The sequence below is a fragment of the Ranitomeya imitator genome, chromosome 3, assembly GCF_032444005.1.
Source record: "Ranitomeya imitator isolate aRanImi1 chromosome 3, aRanImi1.pri, whole genome shotgun sequence".
Classification (NCBI taxonomy): Eukaryota; Metazoa; Chordata; class Amphibia; order Anura; family Dendrobatidae; genus Ranitomeya; species Ranitomeya imitator.
In genome coordinates this window covers 322,500,199-322,521,293 of record NC_091284.1, presented here as the reverse complement: position 1 = coordinate 322,521,293, position 21,095 = coordinate 322,500,199, and the positions used below count along the sequence as shown (strand labels likewise).

The window sequence follows — 21,095 nt, the reverse complement described above, 5'->3', positions numbered from 1 at the left end:
TTCAGCATCGAGTCTCGGGAGGTTTTCCCTTTTAATTGACCCTCTAGTTGATTTAACCAGATCATTAGGGAGCGGGATGTGCAAGCTGCTGCCACTGCTGGTTTCAGGCCTCCTCCCGCTGACTCCCAAGAGCCCTTGAGGAAGGCGTCCGCCTTCTTGTCCATAGGGTCTTTTAGGACCCCCATGTCCTCAAACGGGAGAGCGAATTTCTTTGATGCTTTGGCTATTGCTACATCTAATTTGGGAGCTTTTTCCCAGAAGGAACAGGATTCATCCTCGAAGGGGTATTTCCTTTTCGGGGTTAGGAGAGTCTTTTTCATGGGTTTTTTCCATTCCTTTTTAATTAACGCTGCAATTGCTTCGTTAAGCGGAAAAGCTCTCCTCTTTTTTTGTTCTAATCCCCCAAACATGATGTCTTGTGCTGACTTTTTGGGGTGGGGGTCTACTATTCCCATAGTACTCCTCACTGCCTTTATGAGGCCATCAGTGTCCTCTAGCGGGAAACAATTGTGACCTCCTGAGGAAGAAGTGGATGATGAGGATAAGGAGGAGGAGTCGGAGGATGCTGAACTCGCACTATCGCTGTCAGATTTAGAGACTGGGGACGGGGACCTGTGTCTGGTCCTTCTCCGTTTTTTTCCCCTTTTAAGGGATCTAAAGGTGTCTTCCACCTGTTCTTTAATCAGGTTTTTAAGATCTGTTGCAAACCCAGGCAGGCTTTCAGATACTGTTTGCTGTATGCAGGAATTGCATAGCTGCTTTTCCCATGCGGGTGGAAGATCCTCTTTACAGATGGCACAGGCTTTGTGCTTTGTTTTGCCTACGCTTTTCCTCCCCTAAAAGAGACAAATAATAATCTTACTGTCTCTAACTTTCACGAAGATCAACTTACCACCTCCAGGACCCATAAATACCGGTTGGGGATTCTCAGCCTCTGGCTTTTTCCCCGACGCCGTGCTGGACTCCTTGCTGTGTTGAGACCTTTGGCGTTCTTTGCCGGTGTCCTGGTAACTTTTCTGCTGTCGCCTTTTTTGCTGCTGCTGAGGCGATGCTGTAGGTGGAGGTGATCCAGGCAGGGGAGACGCCGGGTCGCTCATACTGCTGCTGGTCTGCTGCTAATAACGCTGGCTGCGCCTGATGCTGCGACGCTTAGTAGCTCCTAAGGCTCTTGCTGATAAACTGCAGAGCCGCTGAGAGGAAGTAAATCCCCCATTTTTAAAGCTCCCGCCGCTTTCCCCGGCGCCTGCGCAGTAGCGCTTAACCGACGGCGAGGAGCGCCTGCGCAGACGCTTCTGCGGCGCCTTTGGAACGCCCAAGCGACCTATCCTTTGGCGACGCCTGCGCAGACGCTTCTGCGGCGCCTTTGGAACGCCCAAGCGACCTATCTTTTGGCGACGCCTGCGCAGTAGCGCTCAGCCGACGGCGAGGAGCGCCGAACGCCGACGCCTGCGCAGATCCAGCCCAGCGTCTCGCGAGACCAGCGCAACTCCTGGCATGCGCCGTACTCACAGGATGGCCGCCCGGAGTGCAGATATGGCGCTGCTGACCGGCACCCCCGGTCCTATGCAGACCCTACTGCGTGGCTCTGCATACCCGATGGCGTGCAGTGTGCAGGCTGACGCGTGCTAGGGGAGGGCCACGCCGCACCTCCCGCAACCACAGAGGGACCCCCCTGGATGTTGCCGCTGCTGCATCTTACCTGGGGAGGTGACCGCGAACTCCTTGTCACCTCCCCCGCACACCCTGTCGGCCCACTGGCTCCCAGCGGTGGCGCTTCGGGTCACCACCCTAGCCGAGGCAGAGGGACCCCAGCTGCCTGAATCGGACTGGTTGGCCCCGGAATTCCAACGACGACTGGTAAGTCCGTAGGTCTCCCATCAAGGACAGGAAACCAACTGATGCGGGAGAGTGGTACCGCCTTTTTATCCGTAGGTTTCCTGTCCTTGGTGGGCGGATCCCCTCTCTCCGTGGTGCCGTCATGGGCGATCAGAGAAAAATGACTGAGGAAGGAGAGTCAGCTGATGCTCCCTCTTACATCATTCTCCCTTTTACGTCATTACAAAGCACCCACTGTGCCGAGGTCTGCAGAGCGTAACCTGATGTTTACCCTGGTTACCATTGTAAATGTAAAAAAAAAAACCAGTACATACTTACATTCCGGTGTCTGGTCACGTCCCTCGCCTTCAGCTTCCCGCACTGACTGGGCGCCGGCCGTAAAGCAGAGCGGTGACGTCACCGCTGTGCTCTGCTTTACGGCCGGCCGGCGCTCACAGTCAGTGCGGGAAGCTGAAGGCGAGGGGACGTGACCAGACACCGGAATGTAAGTATGTACTGGTTTTTTTTTTACATTTACAATGGTAACCAGGGTAAACATCGGGTTACTAAGCGCGGCCCTGCGCTTAGTAACCCGATGTTTACCCTGGTTACCAGTGAAGACATCGCTGAATCAGCGATGTCAGCGGGTGATAAATAAATAAAGTCCTGGACTTTCCCCAGCGACCAACGATCTCCCAGCAGGGGCCTGATCGTTGGTTGCTGTCACGCAACGATATCGTTAACGATATCGTTATGTGTGACAGTACCTTTAGACAGCTTTAGTCCGTGCTGAAACTGACTGTGGTTGATGCAGCAGGGTGTCAGCTATAGTTGAGAAGTGCTGCATTTTCACCAGTTGGGGGATGCTATTCTTATATCTCAGGTCAGTAAAAAGACATGTTGGTGGTCACCAAGAGGTTAAACAGGTCACATTGTCCAGGTCCTAAATTTAATGGGGAAACTACTTCTCAGAATAGAATCACAGAATGGAATTAATGTTCTCTTGTGGTCATTAAGTCCTCAATCACCTTTTTTTTCTTAACATGCTTATCTATTTTCTTATCAGCATCCTCATCTTCATCCTCTTCTGGCACTAAACTGTATTTTGTTCCCCCAGGCTGCATGAAACAATCTTTGGCAAAGTGACCTAGAAGAACAATGCAGTAATTAACACATATTACGGAATTTTAACATATTTTTTTTTAGAAAAAAAATTAAAAAGGTGCCTTTTTTTCAATGTCTTGAATTAAAATAAAGTATCACTACTATCCAACTACGGATCTCATTGTGACTACCTGTTCCATTCAGTGAGATATGAAGAAAAGCTGGAAAACGTCACGAATTAAAAAAAAATAAATATATATATATATATAAATATATATATATATATATATATATATATATATATATATATATATATATACACACACACACACACACACACACACACACACACAGTACAGACCAAAAGTTTGGACACACCTTCTCATTTAAAGATTTTTCTGTATTTTCAGGACTATGAAAATGTTACATTCACACTGAAGGCATCAAAACTATGAATTAACACATCTGGAATTATATACTTAACAAAAAAGTGTGAAACAACTGAAATTATGTCTTATATTCTACGAGGGGCGATCCAAAAGTAATGATAATCAATACTAAACACAATGAATATAGTCAAAAAATAAATTTATTTTTCTACATAGTCTCCTAACAAGTCTATACATTTAGTCCATCTCTTTTCTAAACTTAGAATTCCCTTCGAAAAAAATTCTTGATCTTGACCCTCTCTTCGATCTGCCAATACAACTTCTTCAACTTTTTTCACGTTTTCTTCATTGAGGGACGTGGATGGGCGTCCTTCACGATGTTCATTTTCTGTCGATGTTCTTCCCAGCTTAAATTCCTTGGCCCAGCGTGCAACTGTGGAATATGGAGGAGAAGAGTCCCCCAATGTTTCCACCAAGTCGCTGTGTATTTCTTTGGTAGTCATTTTTTTTTAAGCAGAGGTATTTGATGACAGCTCTGAGCTCGTTTTTTTCCATTTTGATGTTCACTCCTCGGCAGTTCATATTCAAATGAATGTAGCTCCCGGGAATCGTGGTCTATTTAAGTAATTTTTTTTTCCTGGACTAGTGGGTACCTAAGAGAGAAGAAAACATTTTATTTTAATTTCTGTGTGCAATAGAAATAACCGATTATCATTACTTTTGGATCGCCCCTCGTAGGTTCTTCAAAGTAGCCACCTTTTGCTTTGATGACTGCTTTGCACACTCTTGGCATTCTCTTGTTGCGCGAAACGGCCGTCGTCAGCACTGGCTCGCACATCCTATTAACCTGTTCTCCTGGCCACGATGTTTTAGGTATTTGAATAAAGCATGAAGATTTAACCCCTTTCTGACCTCGGACGGGATAGTACGTCCGAGGTCAGATCCCCTACTTTGATGCAGGGCTCCGCGGTGAGCCCGCATCAAAGCCGGGACATGTCAGCTGTTTTGAACAGCTGACATGTGCCCGTAATAGGCGCGGGCAGAAGCGCGATCTGCCCGCACCTATTAACTAGTTAAATGCCGCTGTCAATCGCAGACAGCGGCATTTAACTACCATTTCCGGCCGGGCGGCCGGAAATGACGTCATCGCAGACCCCCGTCACATGATCGGGGGTCGGCGATGCTTCAGAATAGTAACCATAGAGGTCCTTGAGACCTCTATGGTTACTGATCCTCGGCAGCTGTGAGCGCCACCTTGTGGTCGGCGCTCACAGCACACCTGCAATTCTGCTACATAGCAGCGATCTGATGATCGCTGCAATGTAGCAGAGCCGATCGTGCTGTGCCTTCCATGGAGGCTATTGAAGCATGGCAAAAGTTAAAAAAAAAAAAAAGTAAAAAAAAATGTGAAAAAAATAAAAAAGTTTAAATCACCCCCCTTTCGCCCCAATCAAAATAAATGAATAAAAAAAAAAAATCAAATCTACACATATTTGGTATCGCCGCGCTCAGAATCGCCCGATCTATCAATTAAACAAAAGCATTAACCTGATCACTAAACGGCGTAGCGAGAAAAAAACGCGAAACGCCAGAATTACGTTTTTTTGGTCGCCGCGACATTGCATTAAAATGCAATAACGGGCGATCAAAAGAACGTATCAGCACCAAAATGCTATCATTAAAAACGTCATCTCGGCACGCAAAAAATAAGCCTTCAACCGACCCCAGATCATGAAAAATGGAGACGCTACGGGTATCGGAAAATGGCGCAATTTTTTTTAATTTTTTTTTTAGCAAAGTTTGGAATTTTTTTTTCACCACTTAGGTAAAAAATAACCTAGTCATGTTAGGTGTCTATGAACTCGTAGTGACCTGGAGAATCATAATGGCAGGTTAGTTTTAGCATTTAGTGAACCTAGCAAATAAGCCAAACAAAAAACAAGTGTGGGCTTGCACTTTTTTTGCAATTTCACCGCACTTGGAATTTTTTCCCCGTTTTCTAGTACACGGCATGCTAAAACCAAAAAGTACAACTCGTCCCGCAAAAAATAAGCCCTCACATGGCCAAATTGACGGAAAAATAAAAAAGTTATGGCTCTGGGAAGGAGAGGAGTGAAAAACGAACACGGAAAAACGAAAAATCCCAAGGTCATGAAGGGGGGACCAGTGAGTGCCATCAATATCTTTTTACTGCACATATCATGTACTACTTTTCTGGATGTGCACAGGTGCGGTCTAAGTCAGAGGGTATTTACAGTGAATGAGCAATCTCGCCCAGTAGCGGTGCCGTCAAACTATTTCTTTTTTGGCGTATGAACATCTTAGTTTGTATTTGGTTTCTCTTGCTCCTCTATTTGCATTCAGAATTTGTTGTCTTTGTTCTTATTTTCCACTTCTAATAAGAGGGTTCTCAAAAGAATTAATTAGCTGCATACTTTTTCCTGGTCGTATATTTCACATCCCATAATGCTCCAATCTAAAGCTCTCCTGATGATTGTAGCAAGTCATCTACCAAATATGTGTAGAATCCTGTTCAATCTTCTTGTTCAATGTGTGATGCCCCAGGGTCCTGGTTGTCACAGTGGCATTGCTTTCCTCATGGAGAGCGTGATGTCACGCTTGGAAGCGATGGAAGATTCCTTTTAACAGGTAATTAGCACATACAACACCATTCTGACTTCAGGCCAGAAGGGGGAGCTCTACACCCGACTTCAGGGGAGCTGCTCTCTCTTTGGTCGGGAGGAGGAGTTAGTTGCTGGGCAGTTGCTAGGCAGTTAGAAAGATTTAGACAGTTGGAGCCAGACAGCAGACTGGAGCAGTCTGAGGCAGAAGGATGGGTGAGGGGCGTACAGCCTGAAGTGCTGTAGCTCCTAGATGGCGAGATACAGAAGGAAGAACAGCTTTTAGCTAACGTGCCGGAGAGCGAAGCACAGGAGAGTGACAACAGGGGAGAATAGCTGGGACTGGGCTACATCCCTGATAGAGCGCAGACACCGGTAGCCGGAAGACCGAGGCTTTTGTGGGGCTCTAAGACACATAGCAGAAACTGGCAGGACAGCTGGATTATACATCATCTGTTCGCCCTAACGCCCAGGGGAGACAGTGACACAGAGCCTGGGTCGTGATAGAGACCCTGTAAAAAGGCTTGAGTCACCTGTCATATGGGTTCGTGTCCCAGTTCAACAAAGCACAGAGATAACGGAGAGGGCCTTGCTACAAAGCCATAGGCAGTAAGGGACTATAATACCACCGCGTTAAGAGGAAGGCTTTTAACTCCACCTGGTAAAGCTGGACTCTGAACTCGCTTCCAAGTCGGCCGGACCCTGCCTGTACCTGTGATCTGGTGCCCTGGACTGTGGCTACCTGCTACCATCAGTAAAGAGGTAAAAAGACTGCACAACTGTGCCCTTCATTCTTTACTGCACCAGTCACCATCCTCCATCTATTCACCGGGAGCCCTGGGGACCTACTTCACCTGTGGGAAGTTATACCATCTGGCTGCCATAACATCACCCCAGGGGACCCCTTTAAGTAGCGTTGGTCATCCCTGACCGAATACCACAGGTGGCGTCATGAACTTTTTTTTATTTCTACAAATCCCTTTAAAGACCGTCCCTTTAACATGGGCGCCCAGGGCCACGGACCGGGTCGCCGCCGCTGTGACATGTCCCTTTAAGTACCGGACCCGGTACCAAGTACCCCACGGCCCTGTCAGGTGTTTTACATGTCCATCCACTGGGAGAATGGATGAGAAGACTTCCTGTGCTCCCAGTTTTTTCACTCTCCAGCATAGGTTTTCAAAGTCTCTAGTAATCTCTAGTCTCTAAGTCTCTTGCCGCTGAAGAAAAATGTATTCTTCCTTCTAAATACCCTTTAAGCGCCTTTTTGCTTATCAGGATCTCCTGCTGTAACTGTCTGGTATGCAATTGAGCCCACAGTACCACTTGGATACATGATGTCAGTGTCCCCAATAATGATATAGCTGTTATGAGAGTCATGGTAGGGTTGTATATTGCTTCTGATACCAGGCATGATACCTTTCCTTTCTTCTCTTTATGTAGATAACAGCTCGAAACTTCTGAGTCTAAGAGAAGGCACAATAAGGTCTGAACTCTTGAAGGAACTATTCTTGAATTATTCCGGTTCAGGAGCCAGCGTATTTCTGTCAGGGTAGCTCTGACCCCTGCTATCTGAAAATTGCAATGTTCTATTGATCTGCTGACAACTAGACAATCATCCAGGTATGGAATAACTAGAGTATTATATTCCTGCAGAGCTCTGAACTGAAAAATAGAATTAGACTTACCGGTAATTCGGTTTCTAGGAACCTTCCACGAAAGCAGTATCGGAGAATGTCTCCCCGCCCTAATAGGGGACAGGAAACAATGAGGTTAAATACCCTTCCCCTTCCTGCAACCACCAGTGTTTTTTCTGGACACAGTAGCATGTACAGTTACCACTTAAGTGCAGGAACCATCCAATAAGAATATCAGATAGGGAGGGAAATTAGTGTTGTCGTGGAAGGTTCCTAGAAACCAAATTACCGGTAAATCTAATTCTATTTTCTCCAGTCACCTTCCATGACAGCAGTATCACAGTGATACCAACAGCTAATTTCTTTAGGGAGGGACAACTGCCTGCAGCACACATCTGCCAAACGATAGGTCCCTATTGAAATTTAGCCTGTAATGCCTGGTGAATGTATGAACTGACGACCAGGTGGCAGCTCTGCATATCTGCTCAGATGATGCGTTCCCTCTCTCTGCCCAGGAAGTCCAGACTGAACGGGTGGAGTGAGCTTTCAGCGATGCCGTAAGCTTTCGGGGTGAATATGCAAGACAAATGGCCTGTTTGATCCAGTTAGCGATCGTACTTTTAGCTGCTTTTTTGTCTTTATTCTGTCCTGAGAACTGGACGAATAGGTTCTGGTCTATCCTTCAACTTTCCGTTTGTTGGAGGTAGAAGAGGACCACCCTGCGGACATCCAGGGTGTGAAAGGCTTCTTCCTTTGGATTAGAGGGATTTGGACAGAATGAGGGTAGAATGATATCCTAACTTCTGTGGAAGTCCGAGACCACCTTAGGCATAAAAGAAGGTTCTAGCTTAAGGATTATGCTATCCATGGATATGGTTAAATATGGCTCCTGTACTGACAAAGCCTGTAGCTCTCCTATACGCCTAGCGGTAGTGATTGCTACTAGGAAGACAGTTTTGGGAGTCAGGATTTTTAAGCTGATGGCTGATAAGGGCTCAAAGGGATCCCCGGTCACACTATTTAGTACGAGGTTCAAATCCCAAGGAGGGGTTTGGACATGGAGACTAGAGCGAATCCTAGTTGCAGATGTCAAGAAACCTTTAACCCAACGGTGACCTGCTAAATCCTGATCAAAAAAGGAACCCAGTGCCGACACCTGAACGTTTAGGTGCTAGGCGAGAGTTCTAACTCCAGTCCCTTTTGGAGGAATTCTAATATTTGTGCGATATTGGGATGGAATGGATCAGGTTTGTTTGGGAAACACTAGGAAGAAATTTTTTTCAAAATTTTGCCATAGATGGAGTTAGTTACTGGTTTCCTACTTTTTTGTAGGGTTTGGATAACGTCATCTGAGAGACCTCTGGCTCTCAGAATCTCGGCCTCAGTAACCAGGCCGCCAGTTTTAGTCTGTGTAAGTCTGGGTGTAGCAGGGGTCCCTGATGAAGAAGGTCGACTATTTGAGGTAGAAGTATCGGGCCTTCCAGAGACATGTCTGTTAATGCGCCTACCAGCTTTTTCCTGGCCACATCGGTGCTACCAGAATCGTTGTGACTTGGTCTGTCCGGATCTTTTGTAGCGTTCTTCGTAACATAGGAATTGGCGGGAAGGCGTATGCCAGAGCAAACTTCCAAGGATGGGAGAAGGCATCCAGTCCCTGTGCCTCGTGTCTGAGGGGTTGAGGGAAAAGAAAGTGCTCGACTTCGTGTTCTGACTGTTGGCAAAGAGATCCACGTTGGGACTTCCCCATCTCCAGACTAGCAATAGGAATATCTCTTGGTTTAGAGACCATTCTCCAGGATGGAAATCTCTTGCTGAGGAAATCCACCTGGGCATTGTTCGATCCCTTTATGTGCATGGCTGAGATGGACAGGAGATGTTTTTTCGCCCAGGAAAAAATCCTGGCAGCGGTTAACCTCAGGCTGGTGCATATTGTATATGGTGACCTTGGCTGAGGATAGATGCGGCTTTTAGCGCCTCCTCCATTTTAGTTCCCTCAGATTCGAGGATCTGGACCTGATGTTTGGGGGCCACAACCCTTGGAAGTGGGAACCTTCCATCATGGCGCCTCAACCTCTCTGGCTTGCATCTGTTGGGAGCACCTTCAAAGGAATTTGATCCCAGCTGACTCCCCGTTGAAGGTACTGGGAGTTCAGCCACCATGAGAGGGAGGATTTTACGTGAGTGGGCTAAGGAATCCTCCTGCTTAATGCATTCTGGTGTCCTTTTGAATGCATCAGGATGTGGGACTGAAGGACTCTTGTGTGGGCCTGGGCCCAGGAGACTGCTTGGATTCAAGAAGTCAATGAACCCAGGATTCATGTAGATAAGCCGCGGAGACACCATCACGTGTTTCTCAACGCAAGCAATAAATAGCCAGGTCTTTCACCGGGAAGGAACAACCACGGGAAGGGCAGCATCCAAAATGAAAACCACCTTGGCATACAGCTGGGCTACAAGAGTGATGGAAATTAGAATGCCTAAACAGTTATAATTACTAAACCTAGGATAAAAACAATGAGCAAATACTCTATAGTAAGAAACTAAATAGTAATCGTACGTGTAAATAACAGAGGGTACTTAGGTAAAACTATTTTAATTAAAAAAAAAAAAACCCACAAAAAGCCATTGCACCGCGATAAGGTCTACCCAATCAGGATGATCTCTAGCTGTAGTATTTCACACCATTATGTGTCAGCAGGCCTCAAAATAGATGGAGGCAGAGCAGGACCAAGGCCTGACCGTTTCACATTTGCCTGTCAAAAGCTACATAAACTTGCACAGCCCAAAAGGGAAGGGTTCATGCACCTGCTCCGCACACCTGTTGGTATAGGTGCACATTCACACTGCAGCTATTAACAGACAAAACCAAGGAAAAATATAATGAGCAAATAACCTGCAGTAAGAGTTAGTAACCATACTTATTGGATACACCTTGTTGTGCTGGGAGGGCCCTTAATATAGTGTCGACTAAGCACCCTGTTATCTACATGTATTATTAACCCCTTAGTGACAGAGCCAATTTGGTACTTAATGACCGAGCCAATTTTTACAATTCTGACCACTGTCACTTTATGAGGTTATAACTCTGGAACGCTTCAACGGATCCCGCTGATTCTGAGATTGTTTTTTCGTGACATATTGTACTTCATGTTAGTGGTAACATTTCTTCGATAGTACTTGCGATTATTTATGAAAAAAACGGAAATATGGCGAAAATTTTTAAAATTTTGCAATTTTCAAACTTTGTATTTTTATGCCCTTAAATCAGAGAGATATGTCACGAAAAATAGTTAATAAATAACATTTCCCACATGTCTACTTTACATCATAAGCAAAAGCCAACAAAAATCCGAGTGGCATTATCTAGATCAGAGTAGTCGATAATACATAGTATGGTCACTACTAATAGGACAAGTGAATGGCCGAAAATCAAATATAGAACAACACTCAATTTTGGAAACAAAATTTTTTTTTGTTAGGGAGTTATAAGGGTTAAAAGTTGACCAGCAATTTCTCATTTTTACAACACCATATTTTTTTTAGGGACCACATCACATTTGAAGTCATTCTGAGGGGTCTATATGATAGAAAATAACGAAGTGTGACACCATTCTAAAAACTACACCCCTCAAGGTTCTCAAAACCACATTCAAGAAGTTTATTTACCCTTTACGTGCTTCACAGGAACTGAAACAATGTGGAAGGAAAAAATGAACATTTAACTTTTTTTTGCAAACATCTTAATTCAAAACCATTTTTTTTTATTTTCACATGTGTAAAAACAGAAATGTAAACATAAATTTTGTTATGCAATTTCTCCTGAATACACTGATGCCCCATATGTGGGGGTAAACCACTGTTTGGGCGCACGGCAGAGCTCGGAAGGGAAGGAGCGCCGTTTTGGAATGCAGACTTAGATAGAATAGCCTGTGGGCGTTATGTTGCGTTTGCAGAGCCCCTGATGTACCTAAACAGTAGTAACCCCCCACAAGTGACCCCGTTTTGGAAACTAGACCCCCCAAGGAACTTATATAGATGTGTGGTGAGAACTTTGAATGCCCAAGTGCTTCACAAAAGTTTAGAATGCAGAGTCGTGAAAATAAAAAATATTTTTTTTTTCCACAAAAAAGATATTGTAGCCCCCAAGTTTTTATTTTCACAAGGGAAACAGGAGAAATTGGACCCCAGAAGTTGTTGTCCAATTTATCCCGAGTACGCTGATGCCCCATATGTGGGGGTAACCCACTGTTTTGGCGCACGGCAGAGCTCAGAAGGGAGGGATTTGACTTTTTGAGCGCAAAATTGGCTATCGTGTTTGGAGACCCCCTGATGTACCTAAACAGTGGAAACCCCCCAATTCTAGCTCCAACCCTAACCCCAACACACCCCTAACCCTAATCCCAACCTGATCCATAATCCTAATCACTAACCCTAACGATAATCACAACCCTTACCCCAAAACAACCCTAATGTCAACCCTAACCATAACCCTAATCAAAACCCTAAATCAAACACACCCCTAATCCTAATCTCAACCCTAACCTCAAACCTAACCCTAATCCCAATACACCCCTAATCACAACCCTAACCTTAACCCTAATCCCAAACCTAACCCTAATCCCAAGCGTAACCCTAATGCCAATCCTAACCCTAATACCAACCCTAATCCAAACCCTAACCCTACTCTAACCCTAACTTTAGCCCCAACCCTAACCTTAGCCCTAAGGCTACTTTCACACTTGCGTCGTCTTGCATCCGTCGCAATCCGTCGTTTTGGACAACAAACAGATCCTGCAAATGTGCCCGCAGGATGCGTTTTTTTGCCCATAGACTTGTATTGCTGACGGATCGTGACGGATGGCCACACGTCGCGTCCGTCGTGCACTGGATCAGTTGTGTTTTGGCGGACCGTCAGCACAAAAAAAGTTCAATGTAACATTTTTTTGTACGTCGCATCCGCCATTTCTTACCGCGCATGCGTGGCCGTAACTCTGCCCCCTCCTCCCCAGGACATAGATTGGGCAGCAGATGCGTTGAAAAACTACATCCGCTGCCCACGTTGTGCACAATTTTCACAACGTGCGTCGGTATGTCGGGTCGACTCATTGCGACGGCCCCGTACCGACGTAAGTGTGAAAGAAGCCTAACCCTAAATTTAGCCCCAACCCTAACCCTAAATTTAGCCCCAACCCTAACCCTAAATTTAGCCCCAACCCTAACCCTAAATTTAGCCCCAACCCTAAATTTAGCCCGAACCCCAACCCTAGCCCTAACCCTAATTTTAGCCCCAACTGCTTTCTTCTGCCGGCCGGCAGATGGAGACAGATGGCGGGTGCACTGCGCATGCGCCCGCCATTTTCTTTTGCCCGATCATGTTCTTTGGGGTCTCGGCTACCCCCGGCAGCCGAGACCTCAAAGATTCTCCTGGGGCCGGCCGGCCGGCATTTTGAAGATGGCGGCGCCCACCGGGAGCCACGAGGAGCACCGGAGGAGACAGGTAAGTATTGGGGGGCTACCTGGGACCCCATTTCTCTGTCCTCCGATGTGCGATCACATCGGAGGACAGAGAAATTAAAAAGAAATCGCGTTTTTTTTTTTGCGATCACCGGTAAACGGTTAATTACCGGCGATCGCAAAAGCGGGGTCGGTAAAAAAAACCCCGAATCATGTTCTCTGGGGTCTCGGCTACCCCCGGCAGCCGAGACCCCGGAGAAAATCCGACTCTGGGGGGCGCTATTCACTTTTTCCACAGCACCGTTAATTAACGGCGCTGTGGTTTAAGTACCCTTAGCGGCCGCCGTTAAAAGGCGTATCGGCGGTCGTTAAGGGGTTAATATTTACTTACTTCAGGATAGTTGCTCATTGTTTTTATTCTAGAGCTTGTCTGTTAATGGCCCAACGTGCATCTGCACAACAGGTCTCTCTAATGATTAATAGTCCCACTGACTAAAATAATGCATTTTAAAATTCAATTATACCTGGTCTCTATGACATCTTACATGTGCATGTCATACCTTTACAGCCGCACTTCTTGCACACAGTGTTCAACACTGCCTCCAGTGTAATTTTCTGTTTGCTGTAGTCTCTAAACTCGCGTCTTTTTCTCTCATCCTGCCTGAATAGAGCAAACAGGGTTAATGGAAACAGCACATGCAAAAGTGAAAGATTTCTGACTTGACATCACTTACTCCAGCACCACATTATTGGTGTCTAAATCTTTTCCAGTTCCTTGGTGCACAACTTTCATTGATAAGGAGATTTTTAGCTTCCCATCCTTTACCTGGAACAAGAGTACAAACATTTGTCACTGGAAAACACTGCAAACCCCATCATTTACTAATTGAGACGGTTTCCTATTCTTCTGCAGCTCTCTCACCCAGCTTCCTACTTGTCGGGGGAACGGTGTACTCCTGCTGCAATGATCGTTCGGACTAGTGGCACTGTGCCACCGATTATCTAACTGTGCCCTCTCCAATGATGCAGGTAAGGGCTCCGTAACATCAGTGGAGCAGTGATGCGCTGAGGCTCGCAAGATAGGGAGCCAACAGTCACGTGCGTAATGCAGCCACCTTCTACTGTACGCCCACCACTGAAGTCTTACCTGGAAACCTAGCTAATGAGCAGTAAACAAGAAAATTAGAAATCACTTTGTTCTTAAGAACGGAGGGGATTTTTACTAAGTAAATTGTAAAGTTGTTTATTTTTTGATGGATCCGTTTTCCATGCCAAAAAAAATGGGAGTCTCCCAAATGTGATTGGCTACTGGAAAATAGGGAAACCTATACATTGACTGTTTTTACAGCCCATCTTTGACAGGGGTTAGAGAAAGTGGCAGAGATGGAAGGAGTGCTTGTAAAGTTTGCGAACGTAGTTATTGATGTGATTTTTGAGACCAATCGGCTGGATATAATAGTTCGGGAGAAGGAGGCAGCAGCAAGACGGAGGATTCTTCTACAGCGACGACTATGGACACATCCCAAAAATGCACAGCAGATGACCCGAGGTGTGTATTCAACTCTCTACATGGAGTTGCGGCAGAACCCGGATAAATTCTTTAATTATGTTCGGATGAGACAGGAACACTTTGATGTTTTGCTGGAACAAGTTGGGGATGTCATCCAAAGGCAGGACACACAGATGAGGTTTTCCATCTCACTGGCGGAGCGGCTGATGGCGACACTGCGGTAAAGGTACCGTCACATTTAGCGATGCTGCAGCGATCTAGACAACGATCCCGATCGCTGCAGCGTCGCTGTTTGGTCGCTGGAGAGCTGTCACACAGACAGCTCTCCAGCGACCAACGATGCCAGTCCCCGGGTAACCAGGGTAAACATCGGGTTACTAAGCGCAGGGCCGCACTTAGTAACCCGATGTTTATCCTGGTTACCAGCGTAAACGTAAAAAAAACAAAACACTACATACTTACATTCCGTGTGTGTCCCCCGGCGCTGTGCTTCTCTGCACCGTGTAAGTGCCGGCCGGAAAGCAGAACACAGCGGTGACGTCACCGCTGTGCTTTCCGGCTGGCGCTCACTGTCAGTGCAGAGAAGCACAGCGCCGGGGGACAGACACGGAATGTAAGTATGTAGTGTTTGTTTTTTTTTACATTTACGCTGGTAACCAGGATAAACATCGGGTTACTAAGCGCGGCCCTGCGCTTAGTAACCCGATGTTTACCCTGGTTACCAGTGAAGACATCACTGAATCAGCGTCACACACGCCGATTCAGCGATGTCTGCGGGAGATCAGCGACAAAATAAAGTTCTGGACTTTCTGCGCCGACCAACGATGGCACAGCAGGATCCTGATCACTGCTGCGTGTCAAACTCAACGATATCGCTAGCCAGGACGCTGCAACGTCACGGATCGCTAGCGATATCGTTCAGTGTGACGGTACCTTAAGTCTACTTGTTATGTTTTTTGTTTTTTTTATCATTGTTCATATTTAAGGTCATGTAAACATGTTTTAACCGATGGAAAACCACAACAGCAGTGAACATGCTGCAGAAAATACTGCGCTGGAACACTGCGTTGCATTTTCTGCAGCATGTCAATTATTTTATTGTTTGTGCCCATTTCACAGGAATGCATAATAGGAATGCACAGATGTAAAAATGCTGGTTTAAATAGGCACTAACTAAAACAGAACAAAAACTTCCGCAGTGCCATTTATCAAAACTGTAAAAAAAAAAAAAAAAAAATAATAATATTTTTGAAAATTGCTTCAAAATGTAATGTTGGTGTTTGCAATTTTTAATAACATTTTTATATGTTTTTCACAGATTCCTTGCTACCGGAGAATCCCTAACTTCACTGCATTACCAGTTCCGCCTTGGAATATCGACAATTTCCAGAATTGTGAAAGTGACCTGCCGCGCACTCTGGGATACCTTGCACCAGGAATACATTCCACAGCCGACAATGGACATCTGGCTGCAGAGTGCTGAAAATGTTGAGAAACTGTGCCATTTCCTAAATTGCTTGGGTGCCGTAGATGGCAAACACATCCGTATTGCAAAACCTGCAGGATCTTGCTCAGAGTACTTTAACTACAAAAAGTACTTTTCAATCGTACTCATGGCCATAGCAGATGCCAACTGTAAATTTATGGCTGTGGACATTGGAGCCTATGGCCGGTCAAACGACTCACAAGTCTTCAAAACTTCTCCGATGGGGTGTCGTCAATATGGAGACACCTATGATTTTCCACCAGCAAGACCACTCCTGTGAACATCTGGACCACCTATGCCATTTGTGTGTGTTGGTGATGAGGCATTCCAGCTGTCACCACACCTACTAAAAGCTTATGCAAGTAGAGTTTTGACCCGAACCAAACGAGTATTTAATTACCGCTTAACGAGAGCAAGACGAGTGCCCGTTTGGCATTTTAACCGCAAAGTGACGAGTGCTGCTAACCGCCATAAAACTGCACACAGAGACTGTGGATGAGGTTGTCAAGGCATGTGTGATGCTGCATAATTATGTGATTTCCCAGGAGACAGTTTCCATGGATGATGAGGACTCTCAGACAACCTTGTGGGACTATCAAAGCAACTCTGTGCGGGCCGCAGGTTCGGTTTCCAGAATGAGGGACCACTTTGCTGAGTATTTCATGTCACCTGAAGGCAGAGTTCCATGGCAAGACAACATAGTTTGAGATCTTTCTTCGATGTCTCTGTGAATAGTGTTAATGTACAAAGTGTTATGATTTTATTGACACCAAGTTTTATTACTTAGTTCCCTAAAGTTTGGTATGTTTTCTAATAAACCTAATATGTTATACCTTGTCAACGTGTGTTATGTTTTTGTACCTTTTGTTTCTTATCATAGTTAAATCAAGACACTTAAAATAGTTTTGAAACAAAACAAAATGTTAACATATTTTTATTATGATTTTTTTAAAACTTTTTGTGTAAAACCAAATTTTTTTGACCCCTTTTTGGGGTAAACACTTTTTTTTTTTTTAAAGAATTTTTTAGAAAATATTCAACAGGTTTATTTTTAGACAAAAAACATTTAAAATTTGTATAACTCTGTAAAATGTGGGGTGGAGATACTACTGGAGGGGCTGGAAGGTTGGACCACGTCGATGGGGGGGAAGCCTACTGGGTTGGGGTTGACGTGAAGTGGAAGGGGGGGCAAAAACATGAGGCTGAGCAGGGAGGTCTGGTTGGACAGGGGGTGGTGTTGGTGTAGGTGGCAAAGTAAACGGGGAAGGAAAGTTTGACAGGGAAGAAAACGCTGGGGAGGACGTTTGATATTGGGCCTGGGTTGGGATTTGGGTCTGGGTTGGGAATTGGGCCTGGGTTGGGAATTGGGCCTGGGTTTCTGAAACGGCAAGTGGCTTGGAAAAGGATGGTAGGAGAGACAGTGGCTGTGTGGAGAGGTGTGGCAGTTGGAGGGGCTTGGGTGATGACATGCACTAGAGCAGCATGACAGCCTTGCATTACCTGCATCTGCTGGTCAAGAGTCAGCTTTTCCATGCTCCTGAGCATTGATTGGAAAAGCAGGTTGTTTGGAGAATCCCTTGCATCTGAATGCAGCCTATCCAAGCGACTGCGGTGTTCACTGATGCGTGTTTGCACCATGTTGAACCCAGCAGCCACTTGCTCTCCGAAAAGTTTGAAAGACCTCTGGAAGGATGCATTCAGATGCAAGAACTCAGGAGCATAGCTCCTTTCCGGACCCCTCAGTCGCTGCCCACGAACCTAATAGTGGTCTAGAGGTGGCAGGATCAGAGGGGTGGGGTAAAGGGAACGCTAACTCTTCACCAGCAGCTTCAAGTAACGAAGGCTGCAATGATGCTCCAGCGCTGGCGGCAGGTGAAGTGGATGGGGCAGAGAAAGTGGATGGGGCAGAGGTACCGGAAGGGCCAGACGAGGGGTCAGAGGGGTGGGGTCTAACGATGTGGCCCACGGTGGCGGACTCCTGAGAGTTCGCTCCAGAGGGGTCCAAGGTAGATGCAGGTTCCCGATGGCTACAGAAGGTGCTGTGAAATAGGAAAAAAAACTATTAATATACTGATAGGAAAAAGCCCTGCCTGAAACCAAAAAGTTAGACAGGTAAACATGGTGAATTATTCAATGGGCTGTTGAATATTTACCTTCTTCTCAGCATCGTTGCCCGGAGGAATGAGAGGGTGCGGCTATATTTGTATTGAGACCGGCATCCTCTTGAGCCACTCGGGGCTTGCATCTCCTTGTTAAACTCCCTCTTGAAGCGATCCCTGAGTGACCGCCACCGCTTCATAACCCTTTCAGCTGTAAAGTGAAGAATGACATAAAAAATGGGTTAAATACAACATTCCAGCTGACAGAATAGTACGTCAGCTGGCAGATCCCCTGCTTTGAGGTGGGCTCCGGTGGTGAGCCCACCTCAAAGCCGCGACATGTCAGCTGTTTTGTACAGCTGACATGTGCACGCAATGAGCGCGAGCAGAATCGCGATCCGCCCGCGCCCATTAACTAGTTAAATGCCGTCGTCAAGCGCTGACAGCGGCATTTAACTAGCGCTCCCAGTGGCACGGCCGGAAGTGCTCGCATTGCTGACCCCTGTCACATGATCGGGGGTCAGCAGTGCATTGCCATAACAACCAGAGGTCTCATTGAGACCTTTATGGTTGTTGATGGCCGATTGTTTTGAGCGCCACCCTGTGGTCGGCGTTCAAAGTACACCTGCATTTCTGCTACATAGAGGTGATCTGCACTTCACCTCTATGTAGCAGAGGCGATCGTGTAGTGCATGCTTCTAGCCTCCTATGGAGGCTATTGAAGCATGCCAAAATTAACTAAAAAAGGTGATTAAAAATACAAAAAAAAAAATATATATATATAAAAGTTCAAATCCCCCCCTTTTGCCCCAATCAAAATAAAACAATTAAAAAAAAATCAAACATACACATATTTGGTATCGCCGCGTTCAGAATCGCCCGATCTATCAATAAAAACAAAGGATTAACCTGACCGCTAAATGGCGTAGCGAGAAAAAAAATCAAAACGCCAAAATTACGTTTTTTTGGTCGCCGCGACATTGCATTAAAATGCAATAACGGGCGATCAAAAGAACGTATCTACACCAAAATGGTATCATTAAAAACGCCACCTCGGCACGCAAAAAATAAGCCCTGACCTGACCCCAGATCACGAAAATTGGAGACGCTACGGGTATCGGAAAATCGCGCAATTTATTTATTTATTTATTTTTAGCAAACTTTGGAATTTATTTTCACCACTTAGATAAAAAGTAACCTAGACATGTTAGGTGTCTATAAACTCGTAGTGACCTGGAAAATCATAATGGCAGATTAGTTTTAGCATTTGGTGAACCTAGCAAAAAAGCCAAACAAAAAACAAGCGTGAGATTGCACTTTTTTTGCAATTTCATCACACTTGGTATTTTGTTCCCGTTTTCTGTTACATGGCATGGTAAAACCAATGGTATCGTTCAAAAGTACATCTCGTCCCGCAAAAAATAAGCCCTCACATGGCCATATTGACGGAAAAATAAAAAAGTTATGGCTCTGGGAAGGAGGGGAGCAAAAAACGAAAATGAAAAAGTGGAAAAAGCTCCGGGGGTGAAGGGGTTAAATCTTTTACATTAGCTAGTTTGAGGGGTCTGTGGGTCGAAGTATAAATTCTTTATACTTACAGATCCATCAGGGACCACTCAGCCAGTAGGGACCACCGTGCCATCAAGCCACTTTCCTGATGTAAGTAAGTATTAAAGACCACAAAGCTCGAGCTCCTAATTCAATTTGTATAGTAGCTTAGAAGAGTCTTTATGCTTACAGGTACACCAGGGAGCACTGAGCAAAAAAAAAAAAAAAAAAGTCTTCTTCTGCGAGCCCTCCTCCACAGCGTCTGTGTAGTGAGGTAATTTAAAAATTGTTTAGTTTTTGGTGTTCTTCTTAACATTTCTGTTAAACACTATATACATTAATCATGTTTTCACAGGAAGCTGAAGCAGCCAAGGGCCTCTCAGAAGGAGATGAGATGGGTGGAGAAACGCAAGGAGCTGGCGCAGACTGCAAGTTGTGCCGAAACAGTTGCTTCACACATCACAGTGCACCCAACACATACAAAACAGATCATCATACATCACAGTACACATACAACATATGCCTACATCCAACATAATTCTTTTTCCTTTTTTTTAGTCTGCTCCACATTCTGGTCAACGTCATGAAGGTCCTCCCAGACGCTCCCAGAGTCGGTGTCGTAATTGCCACAGCGGTTAGCCAGCAGTGAGTTGTTTTTTTTTTTCTTTTTTCTCTTGGTAGTTTTGTGTTTCAGTGTACTAAATTTTTTTTTCCTCTTTTCACAGTCTTCACAGCGTGCTCCAGACTCAGATGGTGATGACGTCGGACTCGATGTGGACCGCCTCATCAAGAAGGTCCGCACGCGGGAGCCGCTGTGGAACATGGCTAACCGCAGGCATGCAGATCAGTTTGTGACCCGTCGGCTCTGGGAGGAAATATGCGAGAACATTGTGGCCAACTAGGAGGATCTTGATCCAAGGCAGCAGACTCGAGAACGTAAGTAGTCACATTTCAGTAATTTCTGGAGCAGGACGGAATGTGTTGCACTCAACTAATTTTATTTCATTCTTCTCTTTACAGGTGAAAGGGTTAGGAAGCGGTGGCGGTCACTCAGGGATCGCTTCAAGAGGGAGTTTAACATGGAGATGCTCAAGAGGATGTAGGACACAATATAAATACAGCCATGCCCTGTCCTTCTTCCGGGAAACGATGTTGAGAAGGTAAATATTCAACAGCCCATTGAATAATTCACCATGTTTTCCTGTCTAACCTTTTTTTTTGTTTTAGGCAGGGCTTTTTTCTATCAATATATTAATTGTTTTTTTTCTATTATTTCACAGCACCTTCTGCAGCACTCGGGAGCCTGCATCTACCTTGGACCCCTCTGGAGCGATCCCACAGGAGTCCGCCACCGTGGGCCACGTTGGTAGACCCCACCCCTCTGACCCATCGTCTGGCCCTTCCCTTACTTCCGGTACCTCTGCCCCATCCACAT

General features: G+C 45.6%; 1 protein-coding gene and 1 long non-coding RNA gene across 3 annotated transcripts in view; one reads left to right on the top strand and one right to left on the bottom strand.

The window, feature by feature from the left end:
* ZCCHC17 (zinc finger CCHC-type containing 17) overlaps positions 1 to 21,095 on the bottom strand; it is a 95,077-nt gene that overhangs the window by 9,867 nt on the left and 64,115 nt on the right. For both annotated transcript variants that reach the window (XM_069756668.1, XM_069756669.1), the window contains exons 5-7: positions 13,752 to 13,843; positions 13,578 to 13,678; positions 2,844 to 2,962 (exon numbers count right to left, since the gene is read on the bottom strand). In XM_069756668.1, the coding sequence (XP_069612769.1) occupies positions 2,844 to 2,962; positions 13,578 to 13,678; positions 13,752 to 13,843 (312 nt within the window). The remainder of the gene's footprint in view (positions 1 to 2,843; positions 2,963 to 13,577; positions 13,679 to 13,751; positions 13,844 to 21,095) is intronic.
* On the top strand, positions 7,370 to 16,852 carry LOC138669849 (uncharacterized). The gene is made up of 3 exons (XR_011319245.1): positions 7,370 to 7,549; positions 13,931 to 14,046; positions 15,846 to 16,852. It is a non-coding gene; the product is annotated as an uncharacterized lncRNA (long non-coding RNA).